Genomic DNA, 24,286 nt, shown 5'->3' on the forward strand with positions numbered 1-24,286 from the left:
GAACACCAGGAAAACTGTGAGGCTGAAGTTGTGATGACTCCTCAGCCCCTGGAGAAGTGGAGGTTTAGGAGCGTGGTCACCAAACTCCACTTACCTGGCTAAGTAGCCATCAGAATGACGGTCTGTTGGGGAGTTCATGTCCTTGGATGAAGACTTATCTTCAGTGACAGGGCCACTGCTGGCTTCACTGTCAGCTTTTTGGCTCAGGGTGTCTGAAAATGTATCATCACTGAAATGATAAGAATCAACAGTGAGGGTCTTTTGTTAGATGAATGGGACCAAAAAATAAATAAAGAAGGGATAACATTTATGTAACTAAGCCTTCATTTTATTAATATAGCTTTTGTTATAAAATAATATGGTCTAGTTGACAGTAAATTGGGAATTTCATATATCTATGCCTATACATATAGATATACATGCAAAATAACAATGACCTATAATGAAACATCAAGAGACAACTGTTACGATTTTAGGAAAGATCCTTCTATACTTTTTTCCTATACCTGGAATACATTATCTATGAGTGTGTGCATTATGTACAATATTTATACTATGAATATCTATGTTTAGGGAGTTTAGAAATATATGGCTGCATGTCTACATATGCACATAATATTTCTGGGATTCTGATCTACATATTTAGTATTTCTAAAATTATGCTAAGTCACTAAATCATTGTATACAATTTATATAGTGTACTTCTCTTTCCCTTGAAAAGCTACTCTTAAATTGGTAATGCATTCCAAAATGTACTAAGAAAATAGGGATTATACTGTACACGTTACTTTATAACCTGCTGTTTTAATGTGTCACGACCATCTTCCTGTGTCCTTAAATATTTTTGAAATCAGAGCTTTCTCATCAGCAAGATTGAAACAATAAACACCTAGAGGTGACTCCCTTAGGCTGTAAGTCAGTATCCTCGCCCAAGGGAACCTGGAATTAAAACCGTAGACAGATGTCAAGGAAGAACACTGCTGTTTTTGGAATTACCAGTGTCACTCTAGCTCCTAAAGCCATTTTCTTTTCAGAGATTATTTTTCTAAGAAGCTGAAAACTTCAAGAGGTGTTTCCTACTAATTCTTGCTCCACTCCCTCTTGGTAGAGTTTGGAAAATGAGTATCTGCTGGTCCTTGAAGAACCATTAGCAAAGAGCCACTTGAAAGGTGAAGAACTGTGTCCAGCTCAGAAATTTTATCTCTGTAGCCTCTTTTGCTCTTTTACCATTAAAACCAAAGTCAGTTTAAGAGCCACAGCTCTGGAGTCCTCTATTGGGAGCACTCCGGCAGCCAAAGTTGGGACTACTCACATATCCTGCACCACTATGTACTGGTGAGGCACAAGCCCGTCAATCCCGTTGTGCCTGCCTTCCCACCAGTCCTCAGACGCACGGTGATACAGCAGCAGAGAGGCACCCTTCTTGAAGGACAGTTCTCGGGCAGACCGCCCAACATAGTCAAACTTGGCTATTGCTTCTATTGGCTCACATTCTACAAAGAACACACCAGAACATGGAGAGGGACAGGATTGTTAGGAAGATGTGATACACGATCCAAAAGGTCTATGAGACTTTAGAAATAGGCTATTTTAATATCCAGATTGAACGAGGTAATAAACAAATCGCCAAGGCAGGAGGAAATATGGGCAGTTAAAACAGATAAAGGAAAACATTCCGTAGCTGTCATCCATTTGCACACCCAGAAAAACCAAACTCTAGATCTTAATCTCCATAGCTTTTTACTTGAGATATAATGACAGTCTAATAAAAATATTATAACTTTGCAATATAATATATGAAATCTCTCCTTTGGTTGGAATATCCTCCACAGTGCTCCGATACTTACTTTTGACACTGATGGAGTTTCCTTGCAATATGTTAATACCATTTATAACATGGAAAAAAATCACCATCCTAGAAAACACTAGGGAGTTTGTGCATTATTAGCTTATTATTATTATTATTTTATGTGGTGCTGGGGATTGAACCCAGTGCCTCACGTGAGGTATGCTAGGCAAGCGCTCTACCACTGAGCCACAATCCCAGCTCTTTTAGCTTATTTTTAAAAAATCAAGAAAAATCAGCACAATAAATATTATTTGAATACCTTTAATTTCCTCATGGACTTTTTTGGTACCATAAAATTTTCAACTACCATCAAAAGTAATGACAACTTTTTCTCTTACATCAGTAACAAAGTTTGGATCTTAATTATGAATCAAGCAGGCTGCCCTTGACCCAAATTAAAAGATCAGATTTAAAAATTATGTCTTCTAGAGATTAAAAGATATTCAAGGAAAAAAAAGTCAAAACTCAAAACTTTACAGGCTGTATAATTCCATTTATACAGCATTCTTTGAATGACATAATTATAGAGATGGAAAATAGGTGTGTGGTTGTTGAGGTAGTGGGGGAAGTGCTGGGGAAGTGATTGTGGCTATAAAGGGTAGTAGGTGGAATCCTAGAAATGGAACTGTTCATCTTGACTATAATTGTGGTCATACAAATCTGTACATGTAGTAAAACTGTACAGAACTAAGTAAACACACAAATAAGTGCATGTAAAACTGGTGAAATGTGAATATGGTGAATAGATTATATCAGCATCAACATCCTGGTGGTGATTATTGTACAATACTTATGTAGGTATTGCCACTGAGGGAAACTGGGAGAAGACAGAGCGGATCTCTCTGTATTATCAAAAAATCTGTTTAAAATTTTAAAAATTTGTTCTTTTTAGATATATATGATAGTAGAGATATTTTGAGATATTATGCATACATGAAGTATAAATTCCCATTCTTGTGGTTGTACACAATGTGGAATTACACTGGTCATGTATTCATATATTAACATAGGAAAGTTATGTTCAATTCATTCTACTGACTTTTCTTTTCCTATCCCCCATTCCTTCTCTTCATTCTCCTTGATCTAATCCAATGGATTTCTATTTTCCCCCCTCACCACCCTCCCTTGTTATGTGTTGGCATACACATATATTGTAATATACAGCTAGGCTTCTTTCTCACCTGATAAACTCAAAGTTCTCTGAGATATATAAAGTAAAAGCATAAAATCCAATAAACACTGAAAAGTTTAGGTTTCATCTTAAATCAGCAGAGAAAAATTCAGCAAAATTTCAACAAAACATTTTTAAAATGAAAAATGTACCATCATTTTGCTAGTGGATAATATTTGAGGTCAATAGTATTTCATATCACAGTACCACAACACTCTGATTTACATGTAAATGGATAATTTTTAAAACAACAATTTAAGTCTTTTAGCAATTGAATACAACTTTCAACTCATATGGTAATATTCTGGTGTTCCCTCCTAAAATCACATACATATTACATATATGTATATGTGTGTGTATACACACACAGATTTTATATATATATATATATGTTTTTTTTTTTGTAGTGCTGGGGATTGAACCCAGGGCCTTGTGCATGCGAGGCAAGACGCAAACCCTCTACCAACTGAGCTATATCCCTAGCCTCCTAAAATCATATTTTATTAAAACTATATGAATGACAGTTTTATTAAATTCTCTAAGTCTGCTTCTTAGAGGAGAGATAGATTTATGCTTAAAATAAATGACTTCATAGTTTGTTCTAAACTTGCAGATAAAGAATCAATTCTGGTTGACTTGAGATGACAGAGCAAAACCTGTTCTTCAGTTCTCCAGGGAAGTAAAAATGGTCATGGAGGAATGAAGACATGCTAACTTATTAAAAATGACTTCATGACATACAAGTTTGGAAATTCCTGTATGAACATATCCATATACTTATATTTGATTTTACTAAAAAAATTAGAAAATATTAGCACATGACATGGTATATAATCTTAATATATTGTGTCCAAGAGGGAAAAAAAAGAGAATCATCAATGTGTCGTAGTTAACATTATATTTCATGTCATTCTATCATATACTATTAATGCTGGCCAAGAGCTATTTAAGACAATTTAATATATATGTGTATATATATATTAAATACACACATATAAATTATATATACATACATTTTATCATAATTTCACAATCATCATCTCTACAATCATCATCTCTTCTTTTTAATATTTTTTGAAACAACTAGGAACAGAATCATTAGACTCATTTTACTGAAATGTGGCTAGGTTATGAAAGAACGACCGAATGAAGAAAAAAAATATGTTTTATTGGTAATCCTGGTACATCAACCAGTAATTCTGAGCAACTTCATTATTTTGACTTTTTCTACTCCCCTGAGAACCATTTCACAGTCAAGTGTCAATCAATAAGCTATTTACAAACATCTTAGTCTAGGCATTGCATGGCAAATCAATCTCAGGGCATGCTGCACATGCCCCTTTCATAAGGACAGCTTCACAGTCTGTTAATATCCTGCAGAGAGAGACTTCATAGGATGCTGTTACCACTGATATCAATAACAATAATAGTAAGGGTATAACATGATCACTTGGTTTTTCTGCATGGCTGTTGTGATTTGTGCAAAGGGAAAGAAAATTCAGCAGTGCTGATAGACACCTTGACTGCTTGGTGTTACCAAATCTTATGTTTCCATGTCTTATAATTTTACATAAAATATTATTACATCATTCTTTCTCTTGGGGACTTTACTATCCCTGATACTTTTCTTCCTTGATCTGCTACCTACTGCCCTTGCAGAGGATGGTTTAGTTCTGTGACAGCCAGTCGACTGAAAACCAAAGCTGTTCTCTCTGGTGATACGATTTCAGAGATACCTGGCAATTGAAAAATGTAATCAATATTCTAGTTAATATAGTTATAGGATTTTGGAGGTTTGGCTGTGGGACAGAATATCTGTCCTTTGTAAGCAATGCTTTGTCTTTTGGCAAAATCAGGTGAATGTGATCAAAACGGTATCTAATACATAGAGCACTCAACACTTTCTTTCTTAGGTCATGAGGTAAGAATGATTGACAGATGGCATGATGATAAGACTGATATTTGGGAAGAGAGATGGCTGGGGCTTGTCTTGGCTTTTCCTCTCACTGAAGAAAGCAAGGACACAGAAATCAGCGGAGAAAAAAGATCGAACCATGTAGAGAACAAAGAAACCTAAGACAAAAGAAAGGAGGGTGCAGAGGAAGGGTTCAGAGACTTTCAAAAGCAACTTCATAGAAACAGAAGCTCTCACTGGGCGTGCCTGAGGCATGGGAATGGTGAGTTCAAAGCCAGCCTCAGCAAAAGCAAAGCACTAAGCAACTCAGTGAGACCCTGTCTGTAAAGTAAATACAAAATAGGGCTGAGGATGTGGCTCAGTGGTCAAATACCCCTGAATTGAACAATCCCTGGTACCGACCTCTGCCCCTCCCCCCAAAAGAAAAAGAAATAGAAGCAATCACTTTAAAGAAGGTCTTCTAACTTTAATTCAGAAAACATCAATTTGTTTTGCTTTTAAAGACACAAGGAGTTAGCTTTTTTTTCCTTTTTTTTAAGCAGAGAATAGATACTATAAATCTTAATTGCCCTCCTGCTAAAATCAACTGAAAATTCTATATTTAAAAAAACCCAAACATTGGTAATTGCATTAATAAGCTACAGTAAGGAATACTAAAGACCAAAAATTCAATGAAAAAATGGGAACCCAGAGAGGTAAATAGAATATTAGAACATATGAGTCAGATTTTTGTACTGAGGGTATTTTCCTGGTCTAGTTAAACTTTTGTTTTTTCATAGGAGACTAAGTTGGGGAAGCTCAGCATGGGGCATCTAAATATCTTCCTCTCCTACCAAAAGAATCAAATTCTTGGTGTCTCTTTAAGTGAGAACCTCACTGTAATGTTCTAGAAGTTTCTATAATATGTTTAGTTCTCTTCTCGAACTTCTAAGTTCTGGAACTCTCCCATCCACCTCACTTCCTGAGCAAATAATCTATCTTAAATCTTAGAATACATCATCTCTGAGAGTCCCAACCACATTCAAGCCCTCAAACAGGTCTGCATTTTAGATTCACAATACCTGGGTGATCTGGAAAACCTCAAACCAAAAATGATGGCATCCTAGGCTAGTTGTGCCTGAGGCAGAAGAAAATGAAAACCCTCTCTGGAGGAACCTATCTTCAAATGAGCCTAATACATAAAAAATTTACAAATACACTGCAAAATAAAACCCAATGAGAGAGCCGATAAAAATCTAGGAATATATATGAGAATTACGAGACACATAAACAGAAGCAATGGAAAGGATAAATATTATAAGCAAAAGCAAGAGATTATAATAAATGGCCAAACATTATATATGAAAGTACACCAAACAGAACATGTAGAAATTTAAAAAAAAAAGTAAAAATACACTTGATAGTTTTGAAGAAGACTAATCACAGATATAAAAGGAAGAAAAAAAATTGTGTGTATAGCTGAAGAGGTACTAAGAGTGATGGTTTATATGTCAATACTAAAAAATAAAGTGTTGAAAATTAATATGAAGTATTAAACTTAAAAAGGTAAAAAAGTTAAAAAAATAATCTCTACAGAGTGTCTAAAGTTAATTGGGAGACATTTAATAACTGGAAACATGTTCACAGAGTGGAAGACTAAATACTGTAAAGATATCAATTCTCCCATGTAAATATATATAAAATCAGTATAACTGCAATAAAAAACCCAACAGATTTTCAGGGATTTTTAAAATTACTTTTTAAGAATTTGAAAAGCTGAGTCTAATTTTTTTTTTTTTTTTTTTGGTGCTGGGGATTGAACTCAGGGGCACTTGACCACTGAGCCACTTTGTATTTTATGAGAGACAGGGTCTCATGGAGTTGTTTAGTGCCTCGCTAAATTGCTGAGGCTCGCTTTCAACTCGTGATCCTCCTGCCTCTGCCTCCCAAGCTGCTGGGATTACAGGCGTGTGCCACCGCACCCAGCATGAGTCTAAAATTTAAGTGGAGTTACAAAGGGGCAAGAATGGTAAAGAAGGACAAAGTCAGAGACCTTGCCTTGCTAACTATTCAGATTTATTAAAAGGTATCAAAATTGAGACTGTGGTATAGGGAAAGACAGGTAGAACAGTAGAAAAGAAGACTGGTGGTTGCTAGGAACTGGGAGAGAGAAAATCAGGAGTTACTAATCAACAGAAATAAAGTATCAGTCAGGCAAGTGAATAAGCTCTAGTGATCTGCTGAACAAAACTGAACCTATAGTCAACAATAATGTATGGTACACCTACATTTTTGTTAACAGGGCAGGGCTCATGTTATGTGTTTTATCACAATAAAATAAAAAAAAACTATAGGAGAATTATCTTCATTATCTTAGAGTACAGAAGGATTTCTTAAAGTTGACACAAAGTGAAATAACCATGAGGGAAAAGACTGAAAAATTCACCAGCTTTAAAATTAAGAACCTCTGTTTAGCAAAGGGCATAAGAAGCATGTGAAAAAAAAAAAAAGCTTCAGAACAGAAGATTTTTGCAAAGCCCCCCATAAAGGGCCACAATAACTCTTTTTTTTTTTAATTTTTTATTGTGGGTTGTTCAAAACATTACAAATTTCTTGACATATCATATTCCACACTTTGATTCAAGTGGGTTATGAACTCCCACCTTCACCCCATACACAGATTGCAGAATCACCTCAGTTACACATCCATTGATTTACATATTACCATACTAGTGTCTGTTGTGCTCCGCTGCCTTTCCCATCCTCCCCCCTCCCCCCTCCCCACCTCTCCCCTCCCCTCCCCTCCTCTCTCTCTACCCCCTCCACTGTATAACCCTGAGGGTCTCCTTCCATTACCATGCAATTTCCCTTCTCTCTCCCTTTCCCTCCCACCTCTCATCCCTGTTAAATGTTAATCTTCTTCTGCTCTTCGTCCCTACTCTGTTCTTAGTTACTCTCCTTATATCAAAGAAGACATTTGGCATTTGTTTTTTAGGGATTGGCTAGCTTCACTTAGCATAATCTGCTCTAATGCCATCCATTTCCCTGTAAATTCTATGATTTTGTCATTTTTTAATGCAGAGTAATACTCCATTGTGTATAAATGCCACATTTTTTTTATCCATTCGTCTATTGAAGGGCATCTAGGTTGGTTCCACAGTCTTGCTATTGTGAACTGTGCTGCTATGAACATCGATGTAGCAGTGTCCCTGTAGCATGCTCTTTTTAGGTCTTTAGGGAATAGACCAAGAAGGGGAATAGCTGGGTCAAATGGTGGCTCCATTCCCAGCTTTCCAAGAAATCTCCATACTGCTTTCCAAATTGGCTGCACCAATCTGCAGTCCCACCAGCAATGTACAAGTGTACCCTTTTCCCCACATCCTCGCCAGCACTTGTTGTTGTTTGACTTCATAATGGCTGCCAATCTTACTGGAGTGAGATGGTATCTTAGGGTGGTTTTGATTTGCATTTCTCTGACAGCTAGAGATGTTGAGCATTTTTTCATGTACTTGTTGATTGACTGTATGTCCTCCTCTGAGAAGTGTCTGTTCAGGTCCTTGGCCCATTTGTTGATTGGGTTGTTTGTTCTCTTATTGTCTAATTTTTTGAGTTCTTTGTATACTCTGGATTAGGGCTCTATCTGAAGTGTGAGGAGTAAAGATTTGTTCCCAGGGTGTAGGCTCCCTATTTACCTCTCTTATTGTTTCTTTTGCTGAGAAAAAACTTTTTAGTTTGAGTAAGTCCCATTTGTTGATTCTAGTTATTAACTTTTGTGCTATGGGTGTCCTATTGAGGAATTTGGAGCCCGACCCCACCGAATGTAGATCGTAGCCAACTTTTTCTTCTATCAGACGGCGTGTCTCTGATTTGATATCAAGCTCCTTGATCCATTTTGAATTCACTTTTGTGCATGGCGAGAGAAAGGGATTCAGTTTCATTTTGTTGCATATGGATTTCCAGTTTTCCCAGCACCATTTGTTGAAGATGCTATCCTTCCTCCATTGCATGCTTTTAGCCCCTTTATCAAATATAAGATGGTTGTAGTTTTGTGGATTGGTTTCTGTGTCCTCTATTCTGTACCATTGGTCCACCCGCCTGTTTTGGTACCAGTACCATGCTGTTTTTGTTACTATTGCTCTGTAGTATAGTTTGAAGTCTGGTATCGCTATACCGCCTGATTCACACTTCCTGCTTAGCATTGTTTTTGCTATTCTGGGTCTTTTATTTTTCCATATGAATTTCATGATTGCTTTCTCTATTTCTACAAGAAATGCCGTTGGGATTTTGATTGGCATTGCATTAAACCTATAGAGAACTTTTGGTAATATCGCCATTTTGATGATGTTAGTTCTGCCTATCTATGAACAGGGTATATTTTTCCATCTTCTAAGATCTTCTTCTATTTCTCTCTTTAGGGTTCTGTAGTTTTCATTGTATAAGTCTTTCACCTCTTTTGTTAGGTTGATTCCCAAGTATTTTATTTTTTTTGAAGATATTTTGAATGGAGTGGTTGTCCTCATTTCCATTTCAGAGGATTTGTCGCTGATATACAGGAATGCCTTTGATTTATGCGTGTTGATTTTATATCCTGCCACTTTGCTGAATTCATTTATTAGCTCTAATAGTTTCTTTGTAGAGCCTTTTGGGTCTGCTAGGTATAGAATCATATCATATGCAAATAGTGATAATTTAAGTTCTTCTTTTCCTATTTTTATGCCTTTAATTTCTTTCGTCTAATTGCTCTGGCCAGTGTTTCGAGAACTATGTTGAACAGAAGTGGAGAGAGAGGGCATCCCTGTCTTGTTCCAGATTTTAGAGGGAATGCCTTCAGTTTTTCTCCATTCAGAATGATGCTAGCCTGAGGCTTAGCATAGATTGCTTTTACAATATTGAGGTATGTTCCTGTTATCCCTAGTTTTTCTAGAGTTTTGAACATAAAGGGATGCTGTACTTTGTCGAATGCTTTTTCCGCATCTATCGAGATGATCATATGGTTCTTATTTTTAAGTCTATTGATGTGGTGAATAACATTTATTGATTTCCATATATTGAACCAGCCTTGCATCCCAGGGATGAATCCTACTTGATCATGGTGTACAATTTTTTTGATATGTTTTTGTATCCGATTCGCCAGAATTTTGTTGAGGATTTTTGCATCTAGGTTCATTAGAGATATTGGTCTGTAGTTTTCTTTCTTTGAAGTGTCTTTGTCTGGTTTAGGTATCAGGGTGATGTTGGCCTCATAGAATGAATTTGGAAGTTCTCCCTCTTTTTCTATTTCCTGAAGTAGCTTGAAAAGTATTGGTATTAGTTCTTCTTTAAAGGTTTTGTAAAATTCTGCTGTATACCCATCCGGTCCTGGGCTTTTCTTAGTTGGTAGTCTTTTTATGGTTTCTTCTATTTCCTCAATTGATATTGGTCTGTTTAGGTTTTCTATATCCTCCTGACTCAATCTGGGCAGATCATATGACTTAAGAAATTTATCTATGCCTTCACTATCTTCTAATTTATTGGAGTATAAGGATTCAAAATAGTTTTTGATTATCTTCTGTATTTCTGAAGTGTCTGTTGTGATATTGCCTTTTTCATCCCGTATGCTAGTAATTTGAGTTCTCTCTTTTCTTCTCTTCGCTAGCATGGCTAAGGGTCTGTCGATTTTGTTTATTTTTTCAAAGAACCAACTTTTAGTTTTGTCAATTTTTTCAATTGTTTCTTTTGTTTCGATTTCATTAATTTCAGCTCTGATTTTAATTATTTCTTGCCTTCTACTTCTTTTGCTGTTGCTTTGCTCTTCTTTTTCAAGGATTTTGAGATGAAGTATGAGATCATTTATTTGTTGGTTTTTTCTTTTTTTAAGGAATGAACTCCAAGCAATGAATTTTCCTCTTAGAACTGCTTTCAATGTGTCCCATAGATTCCGATATGTTGTGTCTGTGTTTTCATTTATCTCTAAGAATTTTTTAATTTCCTCCTTGATGTCTTCTATAACCCATTGATCATTCAGTAACCTATTGTTCATTCTCCAAGTGATGTATGCTTTTTCCTTCCTTCTTTTATCGTTGATTTTCAGTTTCATTCCATTATGATCAGATAAGATGCATGGTATTATCTCTACTCCTTTATATTGTCTAAGAGTTGCCCTGTGACATAATATATGATCTATTTTTGAGAAGGATCCATGTGCTGCTGAGAAAAAAGTGTAACTGCTTGATGTTGGGTGGTATACTCTATATATGTCAATTAGGTCTAGGTTATTAATTGTGTTATTGAGTTCTATAGTTTCCTTATTCAACTTTTGTTTGGAAGATCTGTCCAGTGGCGAGAGAGGTGTGTTGAAGTCTCCCATGATTATGGTATGGTGGTCTATTAGACTCTTGAACTTGAGAAGAGTTTGACGAACATAGCTGCACCATTGTTTGGGGCATAAATATTTATGATTGTTATGTCTTGTTGGTGTATGGTTCCCTTAAGCAGTATGTAGTGTCCCTCTTTATCCCTTTTGATTAACTTTGGCTTGAAATCTATTTTATTTGATATGAGTATGGACACTCCTGCTTGTTTCCGAAGTCCATATGAGTGATATGATTTTTCCCAACCTTTCACCTTCAGCCTATGTATGTCTTTTCCTATCAAATGCGTCTCCTGTAGGCAGCATATTGTTGGGTCTTGTTTTGTGATCCATTCTACTAGCCTGTGTCTCTTAATTGGTGAGTTTAAGCCCTTAACATTTAGGGTTATTATTGAGATATGGGTTGTTCTTCCAGCCATATTTGTTTATTTCTGTTACTAAACATGGTTTGTTTTCCTCTTTGATTATTTTCCCCCCCTTTACTGTCCTACCTCCCACTGTTGGTTTTCATTGTTATTTTCCATTTCCTCTTCCTGTAATGTTTTGGCGAGGATGTTTTGAAGAGATGGTTTTCTAGCTGCGAATTCTTTAAACTTTTGTTTATCGTGGAAGGTTTTAATTTCATCTTCCATCCTGAAGCTTAATTTCGCTGGATACACAATTCTTGGTTGGAACCCATTTTCTTTCAGTGTTTGAAATATGTTATTCCAGGATCTTCTAGCTTTCAGAGTCTGTGTTGAAAGATCAGCTGTTATCCTGATTGGCTTACCCCTAAATGTAATCTGCTTCCTTTCTCTTGTAGCTTTTAAAATTCTCTGCTTATTCTGTATGTTGGGCATCTTCATTATAATGTGTCTAGGTGTGGATCTCTTATGATTTTGCACATTCGGCGTCCTGTAGGCTTCTAGGATTTGGGATTCTGTCTCATTCTTCAAGTCTGGGAAGTTTTCTCGTATTATTTCATTGAATAGACTGCTCATTCCTTTGGTTTGGAGCTCTGTACCTTCCTGTATCCCAATGACTCTTAAGTTTGGTCTCTTAATGTTATCCCATATTTCTTGGATGTTCTGCTCATGGTTTCTTAACAGTCTTGCTGAGCTGTCTATGTTCTTTTCCAGTTGAAATACTTTGTCTTCATTGTCTGATGTTCTATCTTCTAAGTGTTCTACTCTGCTGGTAGTATTCTCCATTGAGTTTTTAAGTTGGTTTATTGCTTCCTGCATTTCTAGGATTTCTGCTTGTTTGTTTTTTATAACCTCTATCTCCCTGTATAGTTGATCCTTTGCTTCCTGGATTTGTTTGCATAATTCATTGTCGAAGTGATCTTTCATTGTCTGATTTTGCTGTTTAATGTCTTCCTTGATACTCCAGATCATCTGAAGCATGTATATCCTGAATTCTTTATCTGACATTCCATCTGCTGCAGCTGTTACCTCTTCTAAAGTTGCGTTGACCTGCATTGCTTGTGGTCCTTTCTTTCCTTGTCTTTTCATACTGCTTGCGTATCTTTCCTGCAGGCGCGGGCGGCGGCTCTGCTCTCTCCTTATTCCAATTGGGGTGTCGTGGCTACCACGCCGGCAGGTCACTGGGCCTGTTCTGGGCGCTGGCGGCGGCTCTGTTCTGCCCCTACTCCAATTGGGGTGACGAGTGTACCATGCCGGCAGGCCACCGGGCCTGATCCGCCGGTCGGTTGCAGGTTTGCCTACCCTGAAGGCGCGGGCGGCGGCTCTACTCTGCCCCTACTCCAAATGGGGTGACGTGTCTGTCGTACCGGCAGGCCACTGGGCCTGTCCCGCTGGTTGGTCGCAGATCTGCCCACCTTTCGGGCACGGGTGGAGGCTCTGCTCTGCCCCTACTCCAATTGGGGTGTCGTGACTACCCCGCCTACAGGACGCTGGGCCTGTTCCTGGCACGGGCGGCGACTCTGCTCTGTCCCTACTCCAATTAGGGTGGTGTGTGTACCACGCCGGCAGGCTCCTGGGCCTGAGCCGCCGGTCTGTTGCAGGTCTGCCTACCTTGGAGGCGCGGGCGGCGGATCTGCCCTGCCCCTCCTACCACGCCTGCGGACCCCTGGGCCTCATCTGCAGGTTGGTCACAGGTCTGCTCACCCTGCGGGCACGGGTGGCGGTTCCGCTCCGCCCCCACTCCAATTGGGGTCACATGGCCACCACACCGGCAGGGCCTGATCCGGGCGTGGGAGAAGTATCTGCTCTGCCCCTACTCCAGTTGGGGTGACATGTGTACCACACTGGCAGGCCACTGGGCCTGACCTGCCAGGCTGTCACAGGTCTGTTTACCTTGCAAGCGCGAACGGCGGCTCTGCCCTGCCCCTCCTACCACGCCCATGTACCACTGGGTCGCGGGTCTGCCCACCTTGCGGGTGCGGGTGGCGGCTCCGCTCCGCCCGCTCTCCAATTGGGGTCACGCGGTCACCACGCTGGCGAGCCGCTGGGCCTGCTCCGGGCGCTGGCGGCGGCCCGGCTCCTCCCCTCTGGCTCGAGGACAAATTGAGGAGACTCGGGTGTCTGTGCCTCACCCCCCCTACCAGGAGACCAACTGTTTCTGTTGCCGCTGGTATTGATGAAGTTCTCTCCTCCGCCGCTTTCTGATGACATCAGATCTCTGCCATGTTGGTATCTTATGCGAATGGCAGCATTTCGTTCCCCTTGCCGGGCAACCAAAGCAACGGGTGAGTCCTGACCGGCCCTCAGCAGGACCCAGACCGAGAAGCAGTTTCCGCGGGCTTCTAGCCCTGGGCCAGGGAAGTTCCAGGAGCCGGAAGTCGGCCGCTCCGTGCTCGGTGTAAACTCCTATAAGAGTAGGCTACAAGAAGCAGTCCCCGCGGGCTCAGTTCCAGGAGCCGGAATTCGGCCGCTTAGAGCTTGGTGTATGCTCTGATAGGAGCAGGGTCCAAGAAGCAGCCTCCGCAGGCTCCGCAGCCCTGGGCCAGGGCGGTTCCGGGAGCCGGAACTCGGCCACCCCGCGCTCGGTGTTCGCTCCGATAAGATCAGGTTCTAAGAAGCACCCAGGCACTGAACCCTAGCAATCTGTCTGCAAGCCGCAGGTGAATGGCAGCCTGAAATTACCTGTTCTATGGCTGAATGAGCTGCGGTCAGTCGAAAACAGGGATGGTGACGTCAGCTTTCCAACATGGTGGCTGCTGGCCTCCTCTGTGGTCTGACCGGTGTGGAGAACCGAGATGGACCGCTTCCTTCCCCCACCTCGAACCCAGAATTCAGCCCTGAGTACGGTGCTTGCACGGCTGGCAGAAACTGCAGCGCTGTATCCCTGCGTCGCTATCTCCTCGTTTCCCAGCGTGCGCTGCAGACTCTAGCCGCGGGGCGATTTGCTGAATAAGCAGTGTTACCCTCCGTGCGACAAACCTCTCGCGTTTGAGTCCCCGTAGCCGATCCTCGTGCGATGGAAATCCTTCCTCCAGGTTCCGGAGCACCCCACTATTGCTGGAAATTCCTAACAAGATAGCCTTTAGCCGTCCTGACTTGTCATACTCCCACACTGTGAAGCAGCACACGGGGGCAATGCACTCCCCTCGCCGCCATCTTCCCCTCTATTTCCACAATAACTCTTTACACAGAGGATCCAGACCCATAGAGAACTCTTACACATTAAATGAGGAAAAGACAAAAACAAACATAAAACCCCCAAAACTAAAACCAAACTAAACCAAAGAAGCCTGAGGACCCCAATTGTTAAAAAAAAAAAAAGTCTAGAGAAACTGGTTTTATAGTAGCATGAGCACAGGGCTTACCATCTTCGCTGGTGTGGGGCTCGGTACCAGCATCCTGGTCCACTTCCTCCAATGTACCGTGCTCACTGTATGGGCTGTCACTGTGGAGCAGAAATGGGAATTCATATGAAACAAAAGTGGGGAGAATTGTTAAAAATGAGTAATTGCTGCCTCAAGGAAAAATATGGTTTTTAATGGCAAAATTTTTACTGGATAGTCTGTCAATGGAATATTAGAACCTCCATTGATTATCTGGTTCTATGGTGATATCTAGCTCTCTATCCATCCACATTCATCTTTAACTAGATTATTTCACAATTCTATTAAGACAGAAATTATAGAGAACAAATGGCATTACAAATAACTCTTATCCAAAGAAAGCAAATTAGCTGAATTCAGACAGAAGATGTTTAATTATTGCCCCATAGACAGACGTGTTTTTGCAAACTCAACCCATTGTTTTGCTACATATAAATTGATGGATCTTTGACTTCGTCTTTGAACTGACCATAGCATCTTTCCCATTATTCCTTGGCATGTGTTCATTTTACATCTATATGAGAATTATGATTTTTATCCTCTTTTAGAACTTATCCTTTAACACTACCACTACCTCTCCTCAAATGTATGCTAATAGGTAAAAATGCATTGGTCACAAACATAAAACTGATGTTACTGTAAAATCCCATTTATATTGCTGATGTTGGGGGACAAGGATAACTACTGTATTATTGATTTTCTGTGTAAAATGAGCAGTGCCCTAGAAAACACTATGTATAAGCAAAAGGACATACTCAAGCCTACATTAACCTTGGTTGCAAGGTTATAACATAGGCTTTACCCAATTTGGAAAAGCAGTGACCACAAAATGTCCTAGATTATAACACATCAAATACTACTGACCCTATCTTTACATACTTGGTCTTTGAAAAAATGAATAAGACAGCAGAGCTTACTGATAAAGCCCAAATATCTAGGAATGCTAAACATGCCTTTGACACTAGCTTTAAAACAAAGATGACTATAACAATAGAATTAGGTATCTCAGCAGGGCTGAGTTTTATTCATTTACTTTCCCAGAGCCCAGCTTCAGGCAAGTACCCTGCACATAATAAGTACTCAAGTGAATATTACTAAATTTAATTTCATGTGTAAAATTGCTGGATACACTACAGAACTGGAATTTAGCATGGGCTGTGGCTAATTTAGGAAGCAATACTTCTGGAAATAACACCCAGTTTTCTTAACCGTCATACTATCCTTTAAGTAAAAATGCTTTCAGTTATTTTTGATCTTTCGGTGATGTGTTCCACTTTTACTTAATCCTCTGCAAGGAAAGGGGAAACACAGTGTCCTAGGCATGGTCCAGAATGAGGATTTAGACATGTTTATTTGTAGCTACTGCTGAGTCTCAGCTGCTCAGACAGTTCTTGAAGGAGGCTGCATGTGGAAAGACTCCTATGGGCTTTCGAATCAGTTGTACCTGGTGCTATGGTTTGAGTGTGTTTCCCAAAGTTCACATGTTGGAAACAATCCCCAAATTCTCATGTTCATGGGGCCTATGGAAAGTAGTTAGGGTTTCATGAGGTGATAGGGGACATGATAGAATTAGTGGCATTATAAGAAGAGGAAGAGTGTGATCACACCTACTCCCTTGCTTCTGTCATTGATGCTTTCCACCATGTTATAATCAGCAAGAAGGCCCATAACAGATGCCAGGATCTTGATATTAGATTTTCAGTCTCCAGAACTGTGAGAAGTAAATTTCTTTTCTTTATAAGTTACCCAGTTTATGGCATTCGGACATAGCAACAGAACGGACTAGGTTGCTACTAATCACTAAGCAGGCTCCCTGGCCTCTCTAAATTAACAAGGTAGAATATTCATGATAAATACAAGAGATCATGTAGATGAAGTAACCAGCATATAATAGGGGCTCAAGGAATCAAAGCTTGTTTTATTGAATATGATTTCTAAGAAACTTGTTAAAACTCACATTTCAAGTATCAAATAGCACAAACATTTCAGGGTTTTTACTTTTGAGGTTATTCAATTGACTATACTGTCTCCATTTCTATACTTTACTAGGGGGTACCCATACTGCCATATTAAAAATTTTTATTCCTAAAATACATGAATATAATAAATTTGCTCATAATAATCTTTATTACTATAATTCGTTAGAATACTATTTATTAGTAAGGGTTACAGTGAAAATAAAAATAAAAATCTACTTCATTGACAAACCCCCTTTAAAATGAGTCTTAAAATATGTTATGTGGAATCTAAAATATCTGATTAAGAATGAAAAACATTCCAGTCATGGTGATGCATGCCTATAATCCTAGCAGTTTGGGAGGCCGAGACAGGAGGATCATGAGTTCAAAGCTAGCCTCAGTAACTTATTGAGGCCCTAAGTGACTCAGTGAAATCCTGTGTCTAAATAAAATACAAAATGAGGCTGGGGATGTGGCTCAGTGGTTAAGTGCCCCTGCATTCAATCCCTCGTACCAAAAAAAAAAAAAAAAAAAGAAGAAAAAAAACTCACAAAATGTAATCTGCTAATTTAATCAGCCATCTTTTTCAGATTTAATGTAATAATAAAAATGAATATAGCTCTCTATACCATCAAAACCTTTATTCTCTACAAAAGCCATAATAATAAGTGGATTTATTTAACAAAATGTAAGTTTGGGGAAAACAGAGGGATGACTATGAATTTCCCTAGTAAAAAGCCAGTGTTGCCATGGATCTTAGTAGACTAACATCGCAAATGTTACTGCTTCTTCCCTTTCTTTTTCCTTTTTAAAAATGGAATCATTGGTCGTTTATAGGCAATTCATTTTCCTAATTCAGTCAATATCTATACTTCCATCATTTTTTTTTTTTTTTTTGGTGGGGAAAGACTAAAATTCTTGGACTTACCAGTAGTCATCTCCAGCCATACATTTCTCATAAACGGGTCCATCCAGTTCTTTAGTGTCTGGGAAAATAGTCTCATGATGGATGATGATGGTCTTGATGATTTCATTCACATGAGCTTGGCAAGACACTTGATCCTGTATTTCTGGGACGGGCATCAATGTTGGGCCAAAGCAAATGGCCAGGTTGTAAGGGTCCATCATGTTCTCATCGCTGTACTGTGAAAGACTGTGAAAGAAAGAAGTTGTAAAGTAACAAGGGGGAAAATGAAACTATGTTTAATAAGATACTTCACCTTCTGAAAACAGGGATGTAAACTATTTTACTTGGTTTTTATTATTAGAATAAAATGATATTTCAGCTGACTTAAAAGTTGAACTTACTGAACTCCAAGGAAAGTAAAATGAGGTATGACTTTCTACTAGGTAAAAACTGAGAAGGGAAAATTTGTTTAATTTTAAGTGGTGTTTTTAAAAGTTAGAAGAGAGTTTAATCTAGTATCCTCTGCAATGGCAACCAAAATCAAGTAGATAAGTTTTATTTGTAAATATGGTCAGGCTCTCAACGCTGTTCAAGTAAATTTTGGAGAGACAGTATGATATCCATAAAACTTCATGTATGCCTTTAAATTTGTCTTCACACCACTTAAAAATACCTCAGATTTCAGTTTTCTTCTATATACCATGAGGAAATCTTAGAAGAAAACAAAGTTCCTTTTCTTCTTAACTATTGAAAGGAAGCAACCAACAACTCTAGGCTTTAAAATCTGCTGTTGGCTAAGTCTACCAACACTAACCAACAACCAGAGTCACAAAAACACTGACGTGCCAGAAAAGGGGAACAGAATCCTTGATTCTCTCATTCCACTAAAGGTGGAAAACTTTGGGGAAATTTCTGGTGTTTAGTACCAATGTCTAAACCAAATCCAATGGACATATATGAAACATTTTCACAGGCAGGTCAAAATAAGCCATCTCTTTCATGCCAGGTCTCTAACCCATGGGTTAGGATGCTGTGCTAGGGAGAGTTTTGAGACGCTCTCTCTCAGTATATAGAATGTCAACCTTGAAAGGAAATGTTAAAATCCAGGTGAACAGATGACAGATGGGAGGAGAAAAAGGAGACTCAACTACCTTTGTGAGATGATGAGAGACACAAAGAAACGGAGACACCACCTGACACGATACTTTACCCTTTCTCGGAAATAAGATAGTCTAGAAAGTAGAAAATACAAAAGCATAATTTCCATAGCTAACATATGTCTTTCCCTTCTGCCGTTTCTCAAACATTCACTCTTACAAAGAGTTCACAATAAGAGCAAATGATCATGTTTCACACCATCTTAAAAATGGGGGCAGGATGGAGAGGTGAGAATCAGAACAAGAATGGTCTAATTTTCAAAAGATACACTTGAGCTCAGCAGGGAGACTCATAATCTTTTTTTTAGTGCTGTTTTGAAGAGAAAAAAAGCCCAATATAAAAATGCTACTTTTAAGTTTTGATTTTATGATGAAAAAGAATAGCTAATCTTGCTTTTTGTTGCTTTTTTTCTTTTTAAATTCTTTGCAGTGCTGGGTATTGAACCCAGGGACTTCCACATGCTAAGGCAAGCATCCTACCACTGAGTTAAACCCCTGCCTCCCAATCTCTCTTTTCCAACTTCCTGTCCCAAGCAACCTGGACTAGACCCTGGACCCCTGTCTCTTCAAGCAGACAGGGAGCAACTTCAGGCAGAATCACTGGAAGCAATGCCAACTGATTGACCCCTGGTGCATCTGTCTTTCTGTTGAGATTCGTGATGCATTAAATTCAGGTTTTAAAAACTTTCTTAATGAACAGACTCCGTTGCGGCTCATTGGTTCATAGTGGATTCGCTCAGCTGTGTCAGGAAAATTTCGTAGGAAGAGCATGGAGAGGGCCAGCAGCAATATAGGGCAGGCCCTGGAAATTTGGGTGTCGGGGCCTTAAGACATGTGCAATTAAAAGTAAAGAAGGAAAGGCCCTGGGTTTTTACAACTGCCTGGGTGACTAGGATTATTTAAAGGTTAAACATAGAGCCTCTATCTAAACTAAATATAATTATTTGAATCTTTCTGGATACCACTAGTTTCTAGTAGTGACTTCTTCTTTTTTTTTTTTTTCTTTTTTCTTTTTTATCTCAGTGGTGACTTCTATACAAATGGATTCCTACTGTCATTTGGGAATGTTCTGGGCACCATAGGGTCAGCAGTAGAGACCTCTTCTGTTTGGTTCCCCGCTAACATTGTATGGTGTTTGGTTCTTGGGGCCAACTGAGTGGGTATGATTTCAGGACTAGTCAGCAGGGTTGTAGAACATCTCCATGGCTTTTGAGGATGCAAAACCTTCAGTGAAATAGAGATGAGACAATATCCTAATTTGAGGAAGGGAGGGTACATGCCAGCTTACTCAACATGTTGACTCCCCCTGGATTTCTTTATTTCCAAGTGCTTAACTGAAATGCTGCACAGCAAGAAAGCTCTTCAATAGGACTCCTGGAAGATATTCTTATAATGGAGCCCATACATCAGGAAATAACTGAACATCAAGTTGCCTAAAATAAGAGTAAAGTTTCTCTGAAAACTGTGTAGTGGCTTTTAAGATTTGTTACATTACTTTAGAAAATATTTTAGAAATATATTCTTCTTCACAGGGTCTCATTATGGTGCATTTGCAGAAATTCTTCTTTGGTTCTGTGAATAAGTCTCATCTATGATTTTCTTGCATCTTTGACTATGACATTAAAAAATCACAGAAACTTTCTGTAATGAGCAGACAGTTTATATCATTTTGACAAAAAACGTTAGATTTGGGTGGAGGTTGGAAAAACATATTTCACTAGTAGGTTTTTTTTTTTAGTAGTATTTGGATATTTTTGCATTAACTTCTGGATCAGAGGTTGAGTTTTTATCTATCAATCATACAAAGACTTTGATCTGCTGAGAAAAAAAATGTACCTTCAGTCTACATTCAATCATTTTCTCTTCTACTCTGCTGATAAATAGAACGCAATGTACATTTTTATAAGATTCAGGAACACAGAATTCAGATGGGCATTTTGACAGAGCATTAGGGTACTTACTGATTGAGGAAGGCAAAGAGGTACCTCATCACTATAAGGACCGACCTGGGCAAGGTCAGGAGGAGTTTGCGGATGTGAAGCGCCCTCTCATAGAGATTATCTATTCCTACAGAGAGAAGATGACATGGTCAGGGTCCTTTAACTTCCACATTTAAAGCAGATCATTGCAGTATACATCTGAACATAAACAGTACCTTGCCCTTTGGAAGATGCAATCATAATCAATACAGTGAATAAATGACCAGCTTGGGTGTACCACTGTTTCTGAGGGTGTTTCCTCTGACCCACCACTGTTTTGATGACTGTGGCCTTAGCCTTGAGGAGTTTAAAGTCTTCCTAGATCTAAAAGTCATTTTCCTCTTTGTTGCTAATTTAAATTTTTGCATCTAATATGGTTTCAACTCCTTATTGCTGCACAGGGCCTGATGTGGCTTTAGGGGCATTGCACCAATCTCCTCCAGCCATTATTCATTAATTTATCACATATTTGTAAGCCACTCTGATCCTGGCAATATGCCAGATTTTGAATCTCTCCTTTCTCAAAACTACCATAGCATTTTATTTATGATTTTTTGCCTTGTTTTATATTATTGCACCAATTTTCTAAAGCAAATATTTAGGAGAGCCTACTAGGTTCCAAGTGCTGAATTAAGCCTTAGGAACAGATCAGTGATATAATTCCAGCCCTCACAGAAAGTACATATTTATAATTATTTATTTCCCCATGGGATGGTGAGCTCCTTGAAAAGAAGAGTCCTAGGAGGGATGTCCTAGCATTCTTCTCCCTCTTTTCTAGGAATCCAAATTGTCCAAAATAGCTCAATACTAATGATCTTGTGAAACAGCAGCAAAAAAAGTCACTATACTAATCCCTTCTTTGCTTCACTATTTATACTTTACAATACATTTTTAACATACTATAGTATCTAAGTTAATGGCAATAACATCAGGAGCCAGGGCATATGCTGTCATCCCCATTTAATAGGGTAAGAAAGTGAGATCCGGGCAAGTGGCTTTCTCAAGGTGAATAGGCTAGAAGGGGTGGAGCTGGGATTAGAACCTCTGTCTTCTGTTTCATAAATCTGCTAATTTTTCTTGGATCTCAAAGTGCGTTTATGAAGGACAACTTTTAGGTCACCCAAAAGGTGAACATTTGAGAAAATACTTTAAAGTATTCAGTTGGATGAGGTGAGGCATGTCTGTAATCCCAGTGGCTCGGGAGGCTGGGGCAGAAGGATTGCAAGTTTGAGGTCAACTTCAGCAATTTAGCAAGCTCCTAAGTGAGATCCTGTCTCAAAATAAAAAATAAAAAGGGCTGGGGATTTGGCTCAGTGGTTAAGTACCCCTGAGTTCAATCCCTGGTCTGCCTCCCACAAGTTACTTCATATTGTTCCATCTAATTCTTAATTCCTAACTGCTCTTGAGATATTCATATCCTACTTGAACAACATCAATTCTCCACCTCGTTTTTTTTTTTTAACTTTCTCCCACCCCCCCAAATGTGGATATCCCTCAAAAGATTTCTATATGATCTCTTCAATGGCAACTTCATTCAGTCTCAAGGTTACAGCCATCTCTTTTACCACGGTATCTTTTTTTGTCCCTTGTGTGGGAGAGATGTCTGGCTGTTTCTTCTTATGGCTATCTGACTGCTAATTTCCTCAGCTGAAGTTTTTTTATTATTTTTTCACTCAGACCATCATAATATTCTCCTAACTCAGTTTCCCTTTCCCATTCCTCTTAAACTAGTGGCACTCAGCCTTGACTTGGGTTCACTTGGGGAGATTTTTAAAAGTGCTGATGCCGGGATTCTTTTATGCAGCCAAGGTTGAAAACTATTGCCTTAATTACTCATGCCAAACTCATTTTCCTGGAATTTTGAATGCTGACTCCAGCTGCTTTCTACTTATTATCAAATGGGGCCATTTTATTTGTCCCTTTGCACAGTTGAAAAAGGTACAAAAAATGTATTAAGAATATTCTTCACTCAACCACAAGTTAAGTTTGCAAAATAGCAAATAATTTATCAGGATTCCTGGGGAAAGAACACTTCCATTCCTGCCTGCCTTTAAATATGCAGGAGTTGGAATTGTAGCTCTGTCATCTCATAAAAAAAATATTATTTCAGAAACTCTTTCACCAGAATGTTAAGTAAAATATAATAACACATTGAACATTCCTGTGACATTTTTTATTTTTTAAATATAGACCTCTGATTAGTAATAGCATGAGTGTAGTAATTATGAATTGGAAATGTTATATTTGGACTTTTTATTTGTAAAGTATTTCAAAACAAGAAAAAACCCCACTATGTACAAGGTAGGCTAGGGTCACATCTATTGAAGATAAAGTAGTATGTATAATACACTTTTCAGGCAGTGGTCTTTGTTTTTATTTACTAAAAAAGAGGGAGTAAGATGCTTAAAAAAAGTTATTAAACCAGGACATATCATTCAGGCCACTAGAACTCAAAAATTAAATTATTAACATTTCCTCCCAATTTAGACCCAGAATGCCAGTAGGATCAAACTATGTTGTAGAGTAAGCTATTTGCCTTCTGTAACAACCTCATGGAAACTGGGGAACTTACACTGTATCGAGGAAATATCTATGGATGAAGTAACATGAAAGTCATTGAGAATTTAATGGGGATGATTTTTCACCTATTATTTTATATCAGAATTAACTGGTTAAAAGCTTATTATCTGAAATAGCTGACTTTAATAACTGTATCTGATGGTTGTTGCTGCTTTATTATTTTTTTACATTTTTTTAGTTGTAGATGGACATAATATCTTTATTTTATTTATTCATATTGATGTGGGGCTAAGGATGGAACCCAGTGCTTCACACGTGTGAGGTAAGCCTTCTAACCCAGCTTCAGCCCCTGTTGCTGCTTTATTTTAAAGAGTGAAAAGATAATTTAGCACACTGGTATCAATTAATATTGACATTTAGTAGCTTGTGCCCCTTGTTCATTAGTTAATTGTGTTTGCATTAGTGATTTTATGTTCATGCTTGAAACCAGTTACAAACTTTAATACAATCACATAAATATAAATTGTAAAGATGAATGGTCTCACCAATGGTCCTTTGTTGGCAAAACTCTCTCCTCTTTACTGGCCACATATAAAGGCACATGTGAGGATGAAAAACAAAACAATACCAAACACTCTTCCCAAAACACTTCTTGGGTGTTTTGATAGTTAAATCTCCTGATTCTCCAAACTAATCCTCACTTTAAAGTTTAGGT

General features: G+C 38.6%; 1 protein-coding gene across 1 annotated transcript in view; it reads right to left on the minus strand.

The window, feature by feature from the left end:
- Srgap1 (SLIT-ROBO Rho GTPase activating protein 1) overlaps nt 1–24,286 on the minus strand; it is a 285,801-nt gene that overhangs the window by 20,625 nt on the left and 240,890 nt on the right. The window contains exons 16-20 of the mRNA XM_027928469.2: nt 21,034–21,139; nt 17,937–18,161; nt 15,033–15,112; nt 1,313–1,493; nt 95–229 (exon numbers count right to left, since the gene is read on the minus strand). Of these exons, the coding sequence (XP_027784270.1) occupies nt 95–229; nt 1,313–1,493; nt 15,033–15,112; nt 17,937–18,161; nt 21,034–21,139 (727 nt within the window). The remainder of the gene's footprint in view (nt 1–94; nt 230–1,312; nt 1,494–15,032; nt 15,113–17,936; nt 18,162–21,033; nt 21,140–24,286) is intronic.

The sequence above is a fragment of the Marmota flaviventris genome, chromosome 3 (assembly GCF_047511675.1).
Source record: "Marmota flaviventris isolate mMarFla1 chromosome 3, mMarFla1.hap1, whole genome shotgun sequence".
Classification (NCBI taxonomy): Eukaryota; Metazoa; Chordata; class Mammalia; order Rodentia; family Sciuridae; genus Marmota; species Marmota flaviventris.